At 46.9% G+C, this 20,723-nt stretch overlaps 2 protein-coding genes across 4 annotated transcripts; both read right to left on the bottom strand.

Annotated features, from left to right (window-relative positions):
* Positions 1-864: 864 nt before the first annotated feature.
* Positions 865-11,111, bottom strand: tspan5a (tetraspanin 5a). 3 transcript variants are annotated; one of them, XM_011487793.4, is made up of 11 exons: positions 10,767-11,102; positions 8,696-8,746; positions 7,355-7,501; positions 7,109-7,279; positions 6,596-6,721; positions 6,467-6,514; positions 6,068-6,184; positions 5,922-5,983; positions 4,665-4,745; positions 2,542-2,582; positions 865-2,466 (listed from the first exon to the last, which is right to left on the bottom strand). In XM_011487793.4, exons 1-9 carry the CDS (start codon positions 10,848-10,850, stop codon positions 4,673-4,675), a joined length of 879 nt encoding a protein of 292 aa, XP_011486095.1. In that variant the 5' UTR covers positions 10,851-11,102; the 3' UTR covers positions 865-2,466; positions 2,542-2,582; positions 4,665-4,672. The 3 variants fall into 3 exon arrangements, with proteins under 3 accessions (XP_011486095.1, XP_004080116.2, XP_011486096.1); XM_004080068.5 differs by lacking the exon at positions 4,665-4,745 and having other exon boundaries at positions 10,767-11,111; XM_011487794.4 differs by lacking the exon at positions 8,696-8,746 and having other exon boundaries at positions 10,767-11,087.
* An 8,140-nt stretch (positions 11,112-19,251) lies between these two features.
* LOC105356494 (uncharacterized) lies at positions 19,252-20,510 on the bottom strand. The gene is made up of 2 exons (XM_011487792.4): positions 20,106-20,510; positions 19,252-19,825 (listed from the first exon to the last, which is right to left on the bottom strand). The coding sequence occupies exons 1-2, from the start codon at positions 20,389-20,391 to the stop codon at positions 19,410-19,412; spliced, it is 702 nt and encodes a 233-aa protein (XP_011486094.2). The 5' UTR covers positions 20,392-20,510; the 3' UTR covers positions 19,252-19,409.
* Between the last annotated feature and the right edge of the window lie 213 nt (positions 20,511-20,723).

Here is a 20,723-nt window from a genome sequence, read left to right on the forward strand (position 1 = left end):
TGCAGATTTGTCTGCTGAACATCCATGATGCTGATCTCCCGTTCCACCACATCCCAAAGGTTCTCTATTGGGTTCTGGTGACTGTGGAGGCCGTTTGAGTCCAGAGAACTCATTGTCATGTTCTAGAAACCAGTCTGAGATGATTCCAGCTTGATGACATGGAGCCTTATCCTGCTGGAAGTAGCCATCAGAAGATGGTCCACTGTGGTCAGAAAGGGATGGACATGGTCAGCAACAATACTCAGGAAGGCTGTGGGGTTGGAACCACACCCCACACCATGACACCACCACCACCAGCCTGAACACCTCCATCTGGAGATGATGGAGGGGGAAGACAAAGTTGATTATGTTGGACTATTGTTTGTATGTTCTAAATATGTTCAAATTGTTTTGAAGCATAACTTCAGTTTGTTAAATCTCTAAATTACTGGTATTTTACTTCTTTAGTTAATATTTAGGTTTCAGGTGTTTTGTATTCGTACTTCCCTCCCTCTTGTGTCATTGGTCTGATCAGCCAGTGTAAAATCTCCCTGTTTCCTGTTGGGGGGGTCAGTTTTCATTGGAGCTTTGGTTATTGATTCTCAGTTACATTTTTTCTGAACTTGATCCCATTTTAATTCAGGCCCATCCCATTTTTGTGTTGGTAAAATAAAACCCCTAATTTGAAGACCAGGTTGGGATGGAGGAACTCAGTCCGGTTCTAGTTCAGCTGTTGGTTCTGAAACCGGTCCCAGCAGAGGTTTAGTCATTTCCCATCAGCTGGTTCTTTATAGAGCATCTCCGGAAAAAACGTCCCGTTTCTAGTGGGCGGGGGGCCAAATATCCCAAACAGCATCAACCTTTCTAAGAAAAATTCAAACCATCTTAGTGTGGGTGAAGGAATTTATTCAAAAACCAGAACAAGACAAACATGAGGGAAGCAAAGAGGTTCACGTTTGGACAGTGATCAGCTAAATTAGTGCGACTGTCAGGAAATCACATTTACAAAAAATATTATCACAAACCCTTTGTCCCTTTTCACTTCCTGTACTTGAGACCGCTAAGGTCCGCTGGAAAAACCTCGTCTTCATGTAACAGTAACCTTCACAGGAACATTGGAAAGTCCATTCAGTAGTACAGATGTGCTTCATTCACACAAACTCTGGAGTCAAAGTGCCCGATTTGTTTCATTCAAGTGTTCAGAAGAGTCCAGTCTGAGGAACCTGGTCTGATCCGGATCATGTGACCCGGATCCCTCAAACTTGACTGACGTCCTCAGAGGAAACACGACGTCTATGACAAACAGAACCACAGCATAAAAGCAGGCAGACCCGCTTTGACCCGAATGTTCTCACAGAACTTTATCTTTCAACTCACTAAAATGCACAGTTTCTGTTTGAATCTCAACGGTGAGGGAGAAAAAGAAATAAGACGGTTCTGTTCCTACATTTACCGCTGGAAGGAAACTGCACGTTCAGACAGCCTGACCTCTACGGAGAACCGTCCAGCAGACGGACGAGGCGGGAATGATGGACGCATGAAGACGAGCAGGAGACATCTCTGCTGACGGGGAAAATACTGAAACCTCTGCAGTTATCTGCTGTACTCGGATACTCCATGAAAAAATGTTTCCAGTATTTCCAGGTCAGGTGGTCCATGCAGATGTCGTCCTGGTCATCAGAGTTCATACTGCATCATGGAAACAACAATACTCTTTCTGCATCTGCTGCGTTTTGTCCTTCAGTCCGACTTCAGACGACGTGTCGATAAAACGGTTAGAAAAAGAAACAAAAAGAGGAGCTGCCCAGATTCCCACACACGGGTTGGAGGTGCGGTCAGAGGAAAGAACCAGCGGGGCGATGGGGACGGTAACAAACCCCCGCGGAGGAGTGGCGGTCTCCATGGCAACACCACATCACTGTTCACTGGGCTAAATCCATCCTGCCCCCCCCCTCCCCCCGTCCTGACTGCCACAGGCCGCCCAACAACCCAAGTCACATCATAAAAGACAACGAAAAAGACCAGAATAATAAGAGTGTTCCACCCCCACCCCACCCCCCAAATCCTGGACCCTGAAGCCCGGACCTCCACATCCACCTGCAGGTCTTTACCGGCAGTTTGACTCCACACTGATCCAGAAGAACCGTGACGATGACTAAAGGCGGTTCCGGCTCAGACCGAGGAGCTTTCTGAGTGCTGGACAGAAAAAACCCTGAAGTGACCCCACTCCCCCTGCCCACCCCGTCAGTCCGTGGTCCTTTCCGACCCTGAAGGACGACTTTATTCTTTGTTAAAATACTGATCTAATATCAAAAATGTATCCAAAGGTCTAATCTCTAAAGGTAGCAGTGAAAAGCGGAGCGTCTGGTGTCAGTAGTCTCACAGTGTTCGTCTACACAGAACATGTTAGTGGCTGGTCAGAGGTGCTGCTTCCTGTGGAAGGCCGCGGTGATCAGTGACGCTCCGTGGTCGCATCCAAACGTGAGGCTGACACAAAGGAGAAAAACAGCCATGTTGACTTCCACGTCTTTAAATCAGTCTGTCAACGTAAAGACGCTTTACCTGTTCAACGGCGGACGCCGCCTCCGCTTTAGGTAAAGAAACTGAAAGAGAAGACAGAAAAGAAAGTAAAAATCCAGAAGACGTCTGTCCTCCAGCGTCAGACCAGGATCACAAACGGACAAAGACGGGATGTGGTGAACGCAGGGCGGACTGTGGAAGGAGCAGAGGATCCAGCAGACCGTGGATGCTGGGAGCTGCAACTGGACACTTTCAACGCCAGAACGGGGGCAAGGGGGGGTCTAATCCAGAACTGGTCCTCCTGATCTGCCCCCCCCCCTGCCTGTTTCCAGCTCCCTCTGCTCTGCGTTTGGCAGATTAGCTGACTCAGATGTCAGTCTGACGGACTGAGCACACCTGATCCAGGTAATCCGCAGCAGGGAGAGCTGGATCACCCACTACATCAGACAGTGGAGGCAACGAACAGCTCTTTCAGTGGCAGACTGTTACTCCCCCCATGCAGGAAGGAACGATTCTGCAGGTCATTCATCCCAACAGCTGTAAGACTGTACAATGCCACAGTTTAAAAATGCATGTACAAACCGGTTTTCATACATCCATAGCTCATCTGTATATTCTGTGTCTTTACTTTATTTATTTAAATTTATTATTAGGCATAACATGTGTTATGTTGTAATAGTGTACATAATTTATTACTTACTTACTTTTTACTTTTTTCTGTTTTTGCACATTTTTTGTATTTGTATACTTGCACATTTGGGAACACCCCTCACTTTTGCACATTGCTGTCACTTTTCATTTCTCTGCTCTTTGGAACTGCTGTGACAATTGAATTTCCCCAATGTGGGGTCAATAAAGAATATCTATTTATCTATCTAGTGTTGTGTGGGGCAGCAGGCGGTAAAGGCCGTGTCTCACAGCAGCTACATACATTTTCCACGTATGAAATGTCAGTCATCTGTGATCCATGCGTGATCTACATCATTCATACGTGTTTCTTGCGTTCATAAATGTGCTCAGACGTCCGTCGAGGGTTTCAGCCGACGAGTCTTTAAGTGAATTCAGTTTAGAGATGTTCAGAGATTTTGGTCAGTTGAGAATTACAGTTTGTGTATTTTATGTAGTTTATACACAATTATTTTGTAAAGCTTCCTCAACTGTGTGTGATTTTTGTGAGATTCATCCAGAAATGTGTGTCTTTCCAGGAGCGTTCCACGTTTGTCTAACAGACTTTTCATGCATGAACCACTGATGTGTAACTTTTAGATCACGTTTACGGCGCACAGATCACGTTCAGATGACATCATTGATGCATGAATCTTGAATTGAAGCAAAGCATCGTAACGGCCCGCGGTGGGAGCTGACCGTGGTGCTGATGCAAATTTCTGCTCAATGCTCTGAATGTCAAAGCGTAGAAGTTCAATGGAGGTCATCTATGATTGACTCCTTTTTCCCATTTTCTTAGAGATATGATAAAGAAGCAGAAATAAAATCTACAATAAAGAAATAAAAAGATGTTTGCAAGGCTGATGCTGAGATATTACCAGGATAAGTAAAATGATGAACGATTATGTGAAAATGTAAATCCTTTAGTCCAATTCATCCATTTTAAAATCATGGATTAGAAAAGTCCTTTTTCCTGTTGATCATTTAGTTTTTTAGAAAAACTAACTTTTAACCTTTGAAATTATTTTCATTTATATTAGAAAATATGTTTTAGTGTTTTTTCAGTTTATGGTGATGCTAAAGGAAGTTCTGGATTTAAAGGACGAGGCTGCAGCTGCAGTCAGGTTCTCCTGCACAGAAATGGTTGCTGGTTTCTGCTGGTGGATAGAAACTAACTTCTCTGTTCATATATATGTAGCGTCTGCAGCATCTGCAGGATCTGCAGCATCTGCAGCGTCTGCAGCATCTGCAGGGTCTGCAGCATCTGCAGGGTCTGCTGGATCTACAGGTTCTGCTGGATCTGCTCCGTCTGGGTTTCTTTAGTTTGTCAAAACAAAGTCTGCTTCTGTTTTTTGGACAAATGCAACTGCTTGACATTTTCTACCAGATCTAGTTCACAGCACAACACCACACAGAGCCGTCCTTCAGGACCACACAAACGACCCGTTTGGGCCCCTCTAACCCACCATCTACACACACACACACACACACACACACACCGTGTGTCTCATGAGTAGTAGGCCGATGATTTCTTGCAGGACTGCGGTGGGAGTCGACGCATGGAGAGAGGGGGGGGCACCCTGATGAAGCATGGAGGAGGAAGAATGAGGATGAGGTGAGTGATGGTTCTGAATGCTTCAGGCCCCTCCCCGGCCGTCAGGGAGAGTCAGACACACAGCCGGTTTGGACCACAGCTGATGATCTAATAAGCACCGCCTCCTAATAGCATCTCTAGAACCTGCTGTATCCCATCCAGGGTCACAGGGCCGCTAGAAACCAGGGGGGGTCACCCTGAACGGGTCACCAGTCTGTTGCAGGTCCACACAGACACACATTCACACCAACGGGCTGTTTAGAATCCCAGTTAACAGATGGAGCAGGTCTTTGGAATGTGGGAGGAAACCCACTCATTCAGGAGGAGAACATGACACTCCACCCACAAACCAGAGTGCTGACCACTACACCCCCATCCACCCAAAACATCAAATATTGAAAGAGTGAGAGGGACGTTTCAGAAAGCTTCTCTAAAACCTTCAGATCCCAAATCATTCTGACAACTGTCCCAATCCAACCGGACAAAGTCCTGGAATCAGTTTGAAAGTCTTCTAAATTTTAGGAAACCTCATGAAAGTCAGACATTACAGCATTAAAATGCTTGAATATTTTAAAAAAATCCCAACAGGAACAGGGTGTAGCGTCCAACCAATGAACCCAACGAGGAGCATGTTTGTCCCGACAGTCGACGACTTTCAGGATCCAACCTTGGGTTTTAAGGCACTAACTAACTGTTTCTCCATCCATCAACTCCTCCATCCCTCTATCCATTCTGTTTGCACAATGTTGTGTTTTAATTGTGTTGTTTTCACTCGTAGAGTGTCTTTGTTACGCTGGAAAGCCGCTTATGAAGGAAATATATTATTACTATCAGGAAGTATTTCCTGTTGGAAAACAGCTGATCTTCTGTTCTGTACTTCCTGGATCAGATGAGGGCAGACGGGTTTTGTTAGCTTGTGGGTGGAGCTGCTGCCCGATTCCCCGACACGGTGGACGGGCGTTATGGGTCCTTCAGTCCGTGGATCAGACGGTCGACCGTCTGATGCGGCTGTACAATCACATTCCTTTGTTTTTTAGACGTTACTGAGAGGCGGATGAGCAAGAAACCGTTGCTACGTTAGTTCCAGCTACAAACACAGGCTGTGTGCTGCCCTCTAGTGGAACACACAACCATGAATCCAGAATCACGACGGGTTTCTCACCAGCTCGCCCTCACCGCTTCGATGTCACTCACTAAATTCTGAGCCAGACAGATCCCAAAGATCTGTGAAGGAAAAACACAGAGTCAGAACAGGAACGGCTCAGCTTCCTTGACTTTCAGAAAGGTTCTGAGAAGGACCGAGCGGACCTGCAGGAGCGCCACTCCGATGAAGATCCCAGCCACCAGGGTCAGGTTGTCCTGGAGCCACTTCTCAAACTGCGGCACACAGCCTTTAACGTTGATGTAGTCCTTCTGCTCCGAGTCCTGAAAGCACAAACGTCCCGTTATCTGGGCTGGAAGGCAGAACTGGAGCCGCCAGCCGCTCCTGGTGACTTCCTCTCTTGTCTGAGCAGACGCTTCAACGTAGAAACAGGAAGTGGTCAGACGGCAGCAGAGAATACAGAGATGCACAGATTGCACTTTAACCAGAAACGTTAGAGTATGAAAACATCCAGACTTCATCTTCAGGCCAGCGTGGCGGGGGTTTTGAAAACACAGCAAACCGGGAGAGGGCGGAGCACAAGTCACATGACCAGCAGGACTCACCGGTTTGGCTCGGATGTCGTACCCACACTGAGTGTTGATCACGTCCTCCTGGAGAGGAAGGACGACATGATTGGTCTAGAGGCTGCCACGCCCCAGCACAGGTGTACCTCCGTGTGTGTAGCATCCTACCGCTGGGTCCTTGGTGCAGCAGGAAAACGGGACGCCACACTTTTCCCGGCTGGGATTCCCGTCGGTGCAGTTGAAGTAGATGTTCAGGTTCCAGTCGTCGACTCCAAAAGCCCCACAGCACTCCCACTGGAGACATGAGGGGCAGTTACAACCCTGGACTGAAAGACACGCAGACCTCTGTCTGTCGGTCTGTCTGCCATCCATCGTCCATCCATTCATCCATCCATCCAGTCCTGGGATTCCACCTTAACCAGAAATGTGACCAGTAGGTTTTTTTTTCCACAAATCTTCAAAGACCCAGAAATGACATTTCTTTATTTCCAGAAGGTTTTCAGGTTTTTCGTTAGCGTACGAACCCCGATTGTGGAAAATGAAGTTGAAGATGTTTTAAAGGCGTGTTAGCAAGTCTGTATCTTTGTTCTAGTCTGTCCGTCGGGTGTAGGTGAAGAACGTCCTCTACACTCTGGAAACAGTCTTTCTGAGCTCCTGTTAGTGAGGAATCCTCTGACTTACATACTCCTGAGTGAAATCGATGAGGTTCTGCAGATCGATGTCGTCTCTGTAGGCCCGGATGTTGTTGTTGATGAACAGGTTGAGCTGGTCCTTGATCCAGTCCTTGAAGACAAACGCCAGAATTCCAGCCGTCAGCTCCAGGAAGAAGATGATTCCTAGAAACACGGAGAACTGCCAAGAAGGAGGCAGAGCGGTCAGAGCGCCGTCAGCGTCTGTTCACGCAGCCGAGGCCAGAATTCAACGTACAAACTTCAGCAGGAAGGTGTTTTCCCGCAGAGCTCCGATGCAGCCGGCAAAGCCCAGGATGAACATGACCCCCCCAACCACCACGAAGAGCCAGACGGGGTCCAGACCCCCCAGGTCCGTGATGGAGGAGATGTTGGACAGAACCCCCTGGAGGAGAGACGGAGCGCGCTCAGTGAGAGAGAAGCTGTGAGGCTGGGGGTCAAAGGTCACAACGGATCATGATCATGTTGGGACGTTTTCTCCAAGAACACGGTCAGCCGCTACACGGATGCAGAGTTTTAGCAACACAACAGTCTGAAGGTGGTAGTGCACAAGAACCGCACAAAAATATGGAGTCAGTTCAGCCTCAATGATCAGAAATGAACACAACCTGCTTCACAAAAAGCAAAAGCTCGGACTCACAACTGTAATTTTATGCAAACGTGCAAAATAAATATGGAAATGCACACATGGGGTTTCACACATGCACAATAAATGTTTCTCACAAATGTGCACACTGTGTTTCAGAAAAACACAAAAATGTTTCACAAACATGCGTTTTAGGTACACTTGTAATCTGAACACACAAATCATGTGACCTGCAGAATGTGCATTTACAAAAAAGCAAACACGCCTGCTTTGCTGTTCAGTTTGATTGACAGATTGATTAGCCAATGGTGACACTAGTTGAGCTGCTGCGTCAGGAGTCTCAGAATTCACCACAAGAGGTTTGTTTCACAAATGTGTTGAGATTCACAAATGGGGGGGGGGTGTTAATGCACATTCTGCAGGTCACACGATCTGTGAGTTCATATCACAAGTGTAGCTAAAAATCATGTTTGTGAAGCATCTATTGCGCATTTGTGAAACATTTATTGTGTTTTTGTGAAACACAGCATGCACATTTGTGAAAAACACAAATTGTGCATGTGTGAAACACAATGTGTGTGTGTGTGCGTGTGAAACACAAAGTGTGCATTTCCAAGTTTATATTGCACGTTTGCATAAACTTACATTTGTGAATTAGAGTGTGTGTTTTTGTGAGACAGGTTGTGTGCGTTTCTGATCATTGAGACTAAATTAACTCCATAGAAAATGAGGACAAACGATCCAACGGAATCAGAAAAAGCCGCTGCAGAAACATTTAGATTTTCCATTTCTTTCGTCTCTAAGCTACAAAGACCAGAACCATCAGGACTGAGTCCAGACCCGTTTGACTCACTTTTTCCTTTTCTGCACATAAAGGATGCTTCTCCACTTAAACACACTCAGGCCTGCTTTCAGGAGGATTTAGACGTGCATTCACATCCAGATAAGCGTTGTGTTTATTCATCACACAGTCATGTAACGCTTAATGCTCACCTTCTCACTCCAGGCCCAGATTCCGATTCCAACCAAAGCCATGCCCAGCAGCTGCAAAACAACAGGAAACATGAGGTCTGGGTTCTTTGGACCTCCTGGTTCTGGAAGAGTCTCACAAACAGCTTCAGTCTATGTGGACGCTTTAGGACCGGACTCACACCAGAACCAGAACGTTTTGTCCAAATCAAAGTAGGAAGATTCCTGAATCATTCCCTGCCTCCAGTGTTGCCCCACTGGTGCATGAATGTCCCGGTGATGGTCAGAGGGGCCGTAGGCGTGAAGCCACGCCTCTGTTGGTCTGCCCCGGGTGATGGTAGTACCCCGGGGCAGCTGTGGCTACATCAGTAGGTACCATCACCAAGTATGAATGACTGATGGACACATTGGAAGAACTTTGAGCGTCTGGAAAAGACCAGAAGAATCCATTATTATTATTATTATTATTATTATTATTATTATTATTATTATTATTATGGGCCCGTCTCAGTCTGGCTTCCAACCGAGGCAGCACTCGGGCCGGCCCAGGCTCCTGGGGGCCAAATTGGTCCTCCTCCTGGGGACCCGGCGTGCGGCGAGCTTGATGGAAGCTTTCAGATGGCGGGAAAAATCAAATGAAAATATGTTTTTTGTTCAATGGTCTTTGATGGCCCACGATCGACCCACATGTGATCCATGGACGTAATGAGAACCTTTGGCCTGAATCATGATAAATCGACTTTTTGAGCTTTTCAGTGTTCTTGATTGTGATTGGCTGAATGACGATCTAAGTCGTTATAAACCTGTGGCTCCACAGAGCCTGGGGGTCCAAACAAGAAGATGTGTTTCTTTTATAGATTTGTTCCTGGTCTTTAAATATAAAATTCACAATTTTTTTAGTTTAAAAAAAAAGTATTAATGGTATATGAGAAGAAATGAAGAGTATCCCGTTGTAATCCCATTTTCATGAAGTAACTTATTTGTATTTCTGAGGCTAAAGACTGCAGGCTGGTTGGTCCTCACACCGTTCCACCTCACCGGATCTGGACCTCTGGTCTACAGCAGACTGCTATACTTATACTAAAGTAATACTCCAAGAGACTTTGAAGAGTACGACTGTTTGCTATGGGGGGGGGGGGTCTGTTGGATGACTTCTGCAGGGCAAATACAGATTCAGCCTTCAGTTCTGCTGCAGGACCTTCCAGAGAGCAAAGACGCTGGTTCTCTCTAAGGGCCCAGGCGGATCAGAGTGGATCACAGCAACAGGCACAGTTGCAGCAACCTAGGTTGCAGCAGCAGGTGCAGTTGCAGCAACCCAGGTTGCAGCAGCAGGTGCAGTTGCAGCAACCCAGGTTGCAGCAGCAGGTTTAGATGAGCAACATAGGTTGCAGCAGGTGCAGTTGCAGCAACTTAGGTTGCAGGTGCAGTTGCAGCAACCCAGGTTGCAGCAGCAGGTTTAGATGAGCAACATAGGTTGCAGCAGGTGCAGTTGCAGCAACCTAGGTTGCAGCAGCAAATGCAGGTGCAGCAACTTAGGTTGCAGCAGCAGGTTTAGATGAGCAACATAGGGTGCAGCAGGTGCAGTTGCAGCAACCTAGGTTGCAGCAGCAGATGCAGTTGCAGCAACTTAGGTTGCAGCAGCAGGTTTAGATGAGCAACAAAGGGTGCAGCAACATAGGTTGCAGCAGGTGCAGTTGCAGCAACATAGGTTGCAGCAGCAGCAACATTAATTGCAGCAACATTAGTTGCAGCAGTAGCTCCCGAATTGGCCGCTAGTGCGCTCTCTCTCCCCGCAGCACCTGCTCCCCCGCACGGTAAACATGACGTCATGTCACATAGTGTCCAAATCTGCGGGACAGATCTCCCCTCCAGACGCGCACGCCCGTGCGCGCTGGATGAGAGGCGCGCGCAGCTTACAGTGGTTCTCAGCTCAAAGCCGATTAGCTCGCCGGTAGCAGTGAGTCCGGACGCCGGCGGGTCGGGACAGACCTGACCGGGAACCGATGACGGTCCGGTGAGGAGGAGGAGGGTTCGGGCCTCCTGTGTCTGTCGGGACCAACCAGCCAAATCGAACCAAAGAGAACAAAGGTCTGACCCAGAAGAGGATGTTGAAGCCGAAGATGAAGTATTTGATGCAGCAGCTGACTTCGTGGCCTCCTTTGTACGGATTCCCCGACATGTTGGAGCATCGTCCGCCGCCGCCGCCACCACAACAAGAGCCGGCCTGCTAGTTTAGAGGCGGGACGGAACCGGGTCAGCGCTCCGGGGATCCATCGTCGTCGTCCGCTCCGGTTCTCCTTCCTCCAAGACGCGCTCAGACTCACCGGAAGAAGCCCGCGGGGCTGCAACGACCCGCTTTTCCGAACAATGAGCCTCCGTTATTTCTAGGCGAGTCGCGCCTGTGAAGGGCGGGAACGCGCACGCAGATCCGTACCGAGGATTGGCTGAAAGGAGGCTTGACGGACAGCCGTGACAGCCAATCACATCCGAGGACGGCCCAACCACTTCCGGTGTCAGCTATTGCTCTCAATGATTTATTTGTTTATTTAATTAGAAATATAATTATTAAAAACTCTCGCAGACACAACCACACATTGATCTCCCACATGCATACCTATATAAAAAAATACATCATCTTTTCAACATAAATTAAGTTTCCAGGCGATTAACAATCTGGACTCTATCAGTCACTATCCTACAGCAGATGTATAAATGTCATCAATAGAAGGATTTGAGTTCTAAATACATTTTAATACAATCTGACTTCATTCTACAGAAAAAGATCAGATCTCTTTTGCATTTTTTATGAATATGATATTTTCCCCAAATCAGAGAAACTATTGTTCTCAATCACTCCATCGTCAATTGAAAACATACAAACAGCATCCATCCATCTTCTTCACCTCCTTTGGCGCTTTCAGGGTCAGGGGGTTGCTGGAGCCTGTCCTGGTCACTGTTGGGGAAGGTGGGGGACATCCAGGATGGGTCACCGTCTGTCACAGGGCACACTCCCACTCACACACAGGGTCACTTTAACCCTTGTGCTATCCTATGACCCCACCCTTACATTGACGTGTTCCCCCTATGACAAAGGTGGATAAAGGTGGAAAGATTTCATGTAATCCATGGACACCAGTGAAGATCACAAATCATTGAAGAAAAAAGGTTCAGAGCACTGTTTAGTGCAGAGGTGGGCACTGAGGGCCGCATTCCTGCATGTTTTCCAGCATACCATGCTCTGGCATGTTCTGATTGGCTGGACACACCTGAACCAGGTAATCAGCCATGAGTAGGGCAAGACTATCTGGAAATCATGCAGAGACACCGGCCCTCGAGGCCTGGAATTGCCCACCCCTGGTCTAGTGGGTCTAGATGACCCCACTCCCAATGTTAAAGTACCTAGGATAGAACAAGGATTACAGGAACTATATAACGCCAAGTCAACATTTTGAGCTTTTCAGTGGATTATAATATTTATTTCTCACTACAAGCATCCCAAAGTGGTATTTTAATCTGAGCATTCCTCCTAAAAACCTGCTCTCTGAACACCAGCCCCTCCCAACAACAGCGGGTTCTCCCATTGTGACATCACAAAGTCAGGAACCGCCCTTTCCAGGAAGAGTCTGCACTGCCAGCTCCGCCCCCAGGCTGAAACACACTCCTACTTTCCCAGTGGAGCTAGCGGCTAAACTACTTTCATTTTCTATGAACAACATTAACGTCCATCTTTGCAAAAGTTTGGATGTTGTTTGTTTTTGTGGGAGAAAAACAGACACTAGGATGATGTCATGAAATAGGCGGCACCCACAAGGAGAGAAAGACGGAGCCTCAGAGATCGAGCCGTCTTCCTTTCTGGTAAAAAAATGAGCAGCAAAAATAACTAATATTTCATAAAAAATCGTTCTTTAGTGTGCCAAAGGGAATATATGATGATATGTATGGATATATTTTACTCTGAAAGGCTTAAGAAAAGCAGGATATAAACCCTTTAAGGAACCAATTATGTCTTTGGACCGGGGGAGGAAGACGTAGTGCGCGGGGAGAACCGACACGTGCACGGGGAAGACATCCAAACTCAACACAGCACACATGGTTGGAGTTTTGACACGAGAGTGCTAACCACTGCTCCACCGTGCCGCTCTCACTAATTAGCAAATAAACAAAATGATAGTTGCTTCAAATCAGATAAAATGACCAAACTTCTTAACTTTAGTTTCATCTGGAAAAATAAATGTCAGCATATCTGAAGAGCTGACGTGATCAACAGCTTTAAGGGGGGAGGTGTAACCCTTGTGCTATCCTAGGCACTTTAAAGGATCGAACACACCGGGACGAATATTCGGCAGTGTTTTTCGCCACGTTTTTTGTGTTCACACGCAGGCGATTTTCGCTGACGATGAGCCGAGCGAACATGCAATTTCATTCCCTGACATTAGATGGCGCTTAATGTAAACAGAAATACTCCTGTACACAAGGTGGCGCTGCGCAACTTTACGCTTATGAAACTCGCTTTTCACTCAGAAGAAGAGAGCAAGTATTTATGGGCTTGTCAGAATAACACAAAGAAAACATGAATATTTCCAGCATCAGTAGCTCCAGTGATGAAGAAATTTTTGTTCTGTTGATGATGAAAGACGCCGATTTTGGGTACATCCCATAGTTACGAGATGAGAAGAACATGGGGAGTTTTATCGACTGGTACAAGAGCTGAAAATGTATCATGAGTGTTTTCGGGGGTATTTTAGAATGTCCGTCAGTGAGTGCATCTTCTTCGTCTTATTTCTTCGCGGCAGTGTAGACGCTACTCTGCGTTTATCTTCTTCGCTGTGACGTATGTGTGCTCAGCAAGACAGTTTTGTGTTTGAGCGCCGCCAAGATTTGTTTTACTGTAATTTCAGAAGCTCCAGACACGTGTGCAAAAGCGCCATTCTCATTGGTCGTATAGTTTTTGACGCGGCGCGTCGAACCAAAAAAACGAACCCGAGGCGTTTTTTAAAAAAAATGACGCATGGCGTTTTTTGCGTCGGTGTGCACACTCACATTGGTGCCCTTTGTTTGGTCACGAGGCGTTAAACGTCGGCGAATATCGCGCGCGAAATTCGTCCCGGTGTGTAGGGGCCGTAAACGTTGGGAGTTGGGTCATCTAGACCCACTAGACAGTGCTCTGAACCTTTTTTCTTCAATGATTTGTGATCTTCACTGGTGTCCATGGATTACATGAAATCTTTCCACCTTTATCCCCCTTTGTCATGGTAGGGAGAACACCTCAATGGAAGGGGGGGGGGTCATAGGATAGCACAAGGGCTGAAGGCCACACACTTTTGCATGGAAGGTATTGACTTTTATTTTGAATTATGAGACTTGATGCTTCCACACTTTTGGGGTTCTTGGACTGAGATGGCTGGACTTATTCTGGACAAAGACTCCCTCTGGTTTGCTTTTCCAGGGCTGTTTCTCAAAAATAAGGGACACTGGTTTTATTTAACATGTCCTCTCCCACGTTAAGCAGAAAACTGACACTTCAAAGACTGAATTAAATTGGTTTTTCAAACAGCTTCTTACAGGCATTTGAATTTTGTTTTTTGGGATTTATTTGAAAATGAAGCTGAAAATGTGTTTTTTTATGTATGCATCTTTAACTATTTTGGTCATCTTTTCTTTATTGGCAGTAAAATATGACATGAAACCATTTGAGTTAAAATACACGGAATTGTTTTGCTTTATAATATTTGATCCATAACCTAAATTCTAAAGGTGAAACCCCACATGAACAGCTTATTGAATTATGTTATATTCAAGATCTCCACACCGCACGGGGAATAGAGATGCCCTAAAACTGACTATCAGTTTGAAAAAACAAACACTGTCGCTCCACCAGCCATCAGAATAGAAGAGAAGCTGGGTGGCTTCTATTCTACTGCTGACTCTGGCCGCATGTGGGGGGGGGCTGCAGCACATCACAGACTACAGAAGCAGCACCATCAGTGCTGCAGCCAGCATCATCACAAACGTTGGCACACCACAGGGCCGTGTTCTCAGCCCCATCCTCTACACCCTGTTCACCCACGACTGTGCGGCCTCTCATAAGGACAACATCATCCTGAAGTTCGCTGACGACACCGCTGTGATAGGACGCATCAATGGCGGGGACGAAGCAGCCAACAGGAGGGAGGTGGCCGGTCTGGTGACATGGTGTGAAGACAACAACCTCAACACCGACAAGACAAAGGAGATGATAGTGGACATGAGGAAGGAGAGGAGGAACCCTCATCAGCCGCTTCTTGGAAGTGGAGAGAGTGAGCAGCTTCAGATATCTGGGGGTCCACCTCAGCCAGGACCTCACCTGGACACTCAACACCTCACAGCTGGTGAAGAAAGCTCATCAGCGGCTGTACTTTCTGAGGAGGCTGAGGAGGTTCGGCATGTCCCCGAAGATCCTCAGCAACTTCTACAGCTGCATGGTTGAGTCCATCCTGACCAGCTGCATCACAGTGTGGTACGGCAGCTCTACCGCCATGGACCGCAAATGCCTGCAGAGAGCGGTGAAGACTGCATCCAAGATCATCAGGACTCCTCTTCCCTCGCTGCAGAGCATCTACAAACGCAGGGTCTGCAGGAGAGCTGCCTCCATCATCAAGGACCCCACCCACCCGCAACGAGGACTGTTCACTCTCCTCCCCTCAGGACGGAGGTACAGGAGTGTGAAGTGCAGGACCACCAGACTCAAGAACTCTTTCTTTCCCTCTGCCATCAGACTCCTTAACAGCTGACAGGAGTCTGAAACAACAAACTGCACTTTTGCCCATCCTCATTGTTGCTACTGTCATCATCACTTTTTGCACATTTGCACTTTTAGAATTGCCACTCGACATCTTGTGTTTTTGTGTGTATGTTGTGTGTGAATTGTTTCAGTTTCCTCCATACTTTTTGGCATTCGGAGCAGACAGCAAAAAAGAATTTCATTGTGCAGGGAAACCCGTTTCTTTACTGTGCATATGATAATAAACCCTTTGAATCTTTGAATCACAGTAGACGAATACCAGCCTGACGCCGTCCACCAGTTCACGTACTTGGGTTCCACCATCACAGCGCTTGACTACGATCAGAAAGGCCTCCTCTTCTTTAGCCCGCCTGACAACCCGAGTGTGGTAAATGGCGTATACTTATATAGCGCCTTTCTTCCTTCAAGGACAAAGCGCTTTACAGTCACACACACATTCACACACACAGTCACACACACAGTCACACACTGGTGGTGGCTCCGCTGCCAAACACAGGCGCCCGCCTACCACCAGAGGCAAGGTGGGGTTCAGTGTCTTGCCCAAGGACACTTCGACTCATTGGCGTGCAAGGCGGGAATCAAACCTGCAATCTTACGATCATGGGTCGACCGCCCTCCCGCTGCACCACGGCCGCCCCTGCACAGTGAAATGTTTTGCACTGTTTGTGTGTTTTCTTTGTGTTGACCAACCCCAGGCTGACAACTGCAACCCAGATGGCAGTGTACAACGCCTGCATCATCAGCACCATGCTGTACAGGAACCAGACATGGACCACATATGGAAACCAGAGCGGAGACGGAACGCCTTCTATCTACTAAGTCTGCGCCACATCTTGGGCATTACCTGGCAAGACAAAGTCTCCAGTGTTGAAGTTCTGACTCAACACCCCCCCCAGCATGTACACCATTCTCTGACAGCGTGGCCTGCGTCGGGAGGATCCTAATGGACATCCTCTACGGGGAACTGACATCTGGGAAGAGAACTGCAGGGCGCTCGAATCTGCGATTTAAAGATGCCGTGAGGCGGGACATGAAAGCCATCGACATAAACATGCAGACCCCCCCAAAGTGGAGGGGCACCTTGACCACACAGCTCAAGTCAGGAGAAGCTAACATGATGCGTGCGTCAGAAGAAAAGAGAGGAAGTTACGCAACAACGACAGCCAGGGAACCACCTACAGCAGTGACTTATATAGTTTAAGTTACCAAAATAAAAGCACCACAAATTTCCCTGGGTAAAAGCAACTTAGATACGAGATACAGTTGCAGTCCTTAACAATGTGATCATGAAATAAACCAAATTTGACAATTTTATAACAATGGAAGACGTATGGAGATTCAGGTAGAGTTTTTTCTAAGTCATATTTTAAAAAAATGATAGAAAATGTGTTCCAGTACAATATTGGGATATCGTATTGCCAGACTCTTGTCAACACACACCCCCTAGTGGAGAGGTGCTGCCTGCTCCACACGAGACCCTTATGAACAGTGAAATCTGTCCTATGCAAGAGGCCCTCAGCTATCTGTGGGCTCAGCTGCTGGACAAGTGAAAACACATTACTGACACGTTGATGCAGCTTTTACAGAACTATTTGGGGGGATTTGGGTGCCTCACTAGCCTGATCCTTAACCATGTATGGAGGATTTAGAATGTGATTTCAGACACAGCATTTATGTATTCATACTGTTAATAACCCTTTTCTTTTTTATCAATAATGTCACATACATTAACCTTAGGCTCACAAAAAAATCACATTTTTAACAAACAAAAGCTGTAACCTCAGTTTTATAAGAACGGGTTAAAAATGAGAGAAGAAAAAAAAATTCTACTTTTAATTATAAAAAAACAAGGACTGAAGGACCTATCTCCAGAATATTTCTGTAAGGAGGAAACACAAAAAGTTTTCTTTAAAACAAACGAGTCACGACTTCAGTCATTCTTCCAAATTTTTCTACACAAAATCCCATTTACTTCCATGTTAGAATGAGACTTATACTGTTCAAGTTGTTCTGGAACCTAATTTCCCCGTGGGATGATAAAGTATCATTCATTCATTCATTCAATTTTAAGTTCTTATCTCTACAAAGCATTTGCATTGTGTACATATGTTGGCTGTGTGTGTGTGCGTGCGTGCGTGTGTGTTTGTGTTTGTGATGTGTGTGTGTGTAAAATCCGGTGATGCAGTCAGCACATAGACCACCAGAGGACACTGCTGTCTAATAAAGACGCCACATCTCTCCATCTTCCAGGGTCACAGGGATGCTTAAGCCTAACTCAGCTGGACAAAGGTGGAGTAGTCCACACCCCCGACAGTTCTCTAGTCCATCCCAACGCCTCACAGAGACAGACAATCACACACACACTCACAACTGAAGAACACTGGAGAGTCATCTTATAACCTTCAAACCCATGCATGTCTATGGACTGTGGAAGGAAGAGCAGGAAGAGAGTCTGTAGAAGAGCATCTCTGAACAACACGTCCAACCTGGAGGCAGATGCACTACAGCAGCAGAAGACCACACCGGGTACCACTGCTGTCAGCTAAGAACAGGAAACTGAGGCTACAATTCACACAGACTCACCAAAACTGGACCATAGAAGATGGAAAAACATTGTCTGGTTTGATGAGTCTCCATTTCTGCTGCCACATCCAGATGGTAGGGTCAGAATTTGGCGTCAACAACATGAAAGCATGGATCCATCCTGCCTTGTATCAATGGTTCAGGCTGGTGGTGGTGGTGTCATGGTGTGGGGGATATTCTCTTGGCACACTTTGGTCCCCTTATTACCAGTTGAGCGTGGTTCCAACACCACAGCCTTCCTGAGTATTGTTGCTGACCATGTCCATCCCTTTCTGACCACAGTGGACCATCTTCTGATGCTACTTCCAGCAGGATAAGGCTCCATGTCATCAAGCTGGAATCATCTCAGACTGGTTTCTAGAACATGACAATGAGTTCTCTGGACTCAAACGGCCTCCACAGTCACCAGAACCTAATAGATAACCTTGGGATGTGGTGGAATGGGAGACCGGCATCATGGATGTTCAGCAGACAAATCTGCAGCAACTGATGCTGTCATGTCAACGTGGATCAAAGTCTGAGGAATGTTTCCAGAACCTTGTTGAATCTATGACACCACGGATGTAGGCGGTTCTTTTCATGGTGCCTCTGGTAGTCTCTCCTCCCCCTCCCTGCTCTGCCTTCCTGATTGGACCCAGCTGTGAACACTCACCTCATCATCCACCAGCCTACTTAAGGAGATCCAGTTCCAGCATTCAATGCCAGTTTGTTGCCCCTTTATGGTGCATAACCTGGTCTCAAGTGTTAGTCATGCTTGGTTTATGCCTCATGCTAACTACCATTCTCTGGCTCATCTTCAGGACAATATTGCACGAGTGTCTACCTGGGTCCCATCTCATCACGAGCACCCTGATCTCCATCAGTCCTGCAAAACCTCCAGCCATAGCTCCAATCCCCGTCACGACTTACCTCAAGTCCCGGTTCCTCTCCACGTCATGACCACAACTTCACGCCACATCATTGGTCCTCATTCTGAACAATAAGTTATCTTATTCTCCATCTAACTCTCCTGTGCTCTTTCCGTGTTCCAGCGTTTGGGTCTGTTCAGCCGAAGCAGATCATGACAGTTCTGAAGGTAAAAGTGGTCCAACACAGTTCTAGCCAGGTGGACCTGATAAAGCAGCTGAGTCTAAGTACATTATCTATACATACTCAGGTAATGCTGTTTTTTACTCTTAAGTATAGAAAAAAAAATATTTTAAAGATACGGAAATGAATGAGCTTTTCTACTTTTATTAAAGTCATAAATCATAAAAGACATTTTCACTCATAAAAAAAGCTGTAGCTGTGAATCACTACACAACATCTAACCTTTAAGTGAAATCCTTTAAAAAGCAGAAACATGATTGGAGAAGAAAAGAGCTTCAATGTCAGTCAAAAGTGGAAAGGGAGAGTCTGGTAGCAGACCAGTAAGGGTTCTCTAAGGGAGCTTCCATCCAGATGGTACAGACGCCGTGTCAGAGCCTCGTGGAGGACCAGACTCCCACTCTCATCAGTGTAGCGGAGCTGGAAACCCACCAGCTCCAGGGGCTTCCCAGCCAGGACAGCGGACACGTCAAACACATCATACCCAGAGGAGGGTCTCTGGTTCAGGACCAGCTGTCTTTCCTCCAAGGCAGGGCCTTCCTTCACATGTTCCTGTGGACCAATGGTGCTGTGGAGGGCGACCGTCAAGCTGAGAGGAGCAGGATGGAGGGTTTTCCTGAAGAGAACCAGTTCTGCTCCCAGCATGAGGGGGTCCAGGCTGCTGACGTTAAACCAGATCCATCCCTGAGGAGCTTGACCTGAACCTGTGGAACCCCAAACCAGAACCTCTACAATCAGTGTTTTCAGTCTCTTGATGGAGACTTCTTTTTGGTCCTAAATCAACTGACAGCAAAGACAAAAAGCTCCATGACTCCTAACAAGCTTTAGCTAAAAGAAACCTGCTGTCTTTGGTTCAATGGGGTTAAGGATCTCAAACTGCAATGCTTGTGTCGTTTATCCACTAAAATAAAGGAGTGTAGTTACAAAGACAGAGACTAAAACTGAGAGGAACACGTTTGGAAAGGTCAAAGTGGAAATGTTTACCATCAGAACTGTGAAAACTCTGCATCAGGATCCCTTCTGGCCTTTCAAAGTCTGGAGCTTCCAGTGAGTTCAGACGCTGATGGATCCTCCTCATGTATGGATGAACTTTAGCTGGCCTGCTGGCTGAAACCTGATTGATGTGCAGCATTTCCAGAATGGCCTTGTTCACCTCTTGGTCCTCCTCTGCGTCTCTGTGTTGTTCCATCAGCACCAAGCCGCTCACGGAGCAGGCCAGGAGAAGGAGAGCCCTCAGTCCCAAAGATTCCCAGAATCCTCCTGGGCTCATTTTGCATTGAAAAGGATTTCTCCGCCCTGCTTCCAGGAGCCTGAGTCTGGTCTTTGCTTGAGCTCCACTTCAGCCTGTTGGCGTCTCCTGGAGCCTTCTGGTCACTGAGAGATGGACCCCATGGGGGGGCTGTCAGGAATCCGTGACCCCGCCCCTTCTGAAGCAGAGGAATGTTCCCTCTGTCACAAACACTGCTGTGCAGCTCTGAACAGGAACTCATTTGCTGCACTGGAACAGCTTTTTGGAAACCTCCACTAGTTTTGATTTCAAATTCTTCACTTTCTAAGTGTGAACCTGACCGTCCATCAGTTCTGAGGAAAAACTCACATCCT

Source organism: Oryzias latipes, chromosome 18 (genome assembly GCF_053564925.1).
Source record: "Oryzias latipes strain Hd-rR chromosome 18, Olatipes_Hd-rR_3.1".
NCBI classification, from domain to species: domain Eukaryota; kingdom Metazoa; phylum Chordata; class Actinopteri; order Beloniformes; family Adrianichthyidae; genus Oryzias; species Oryzias latipes.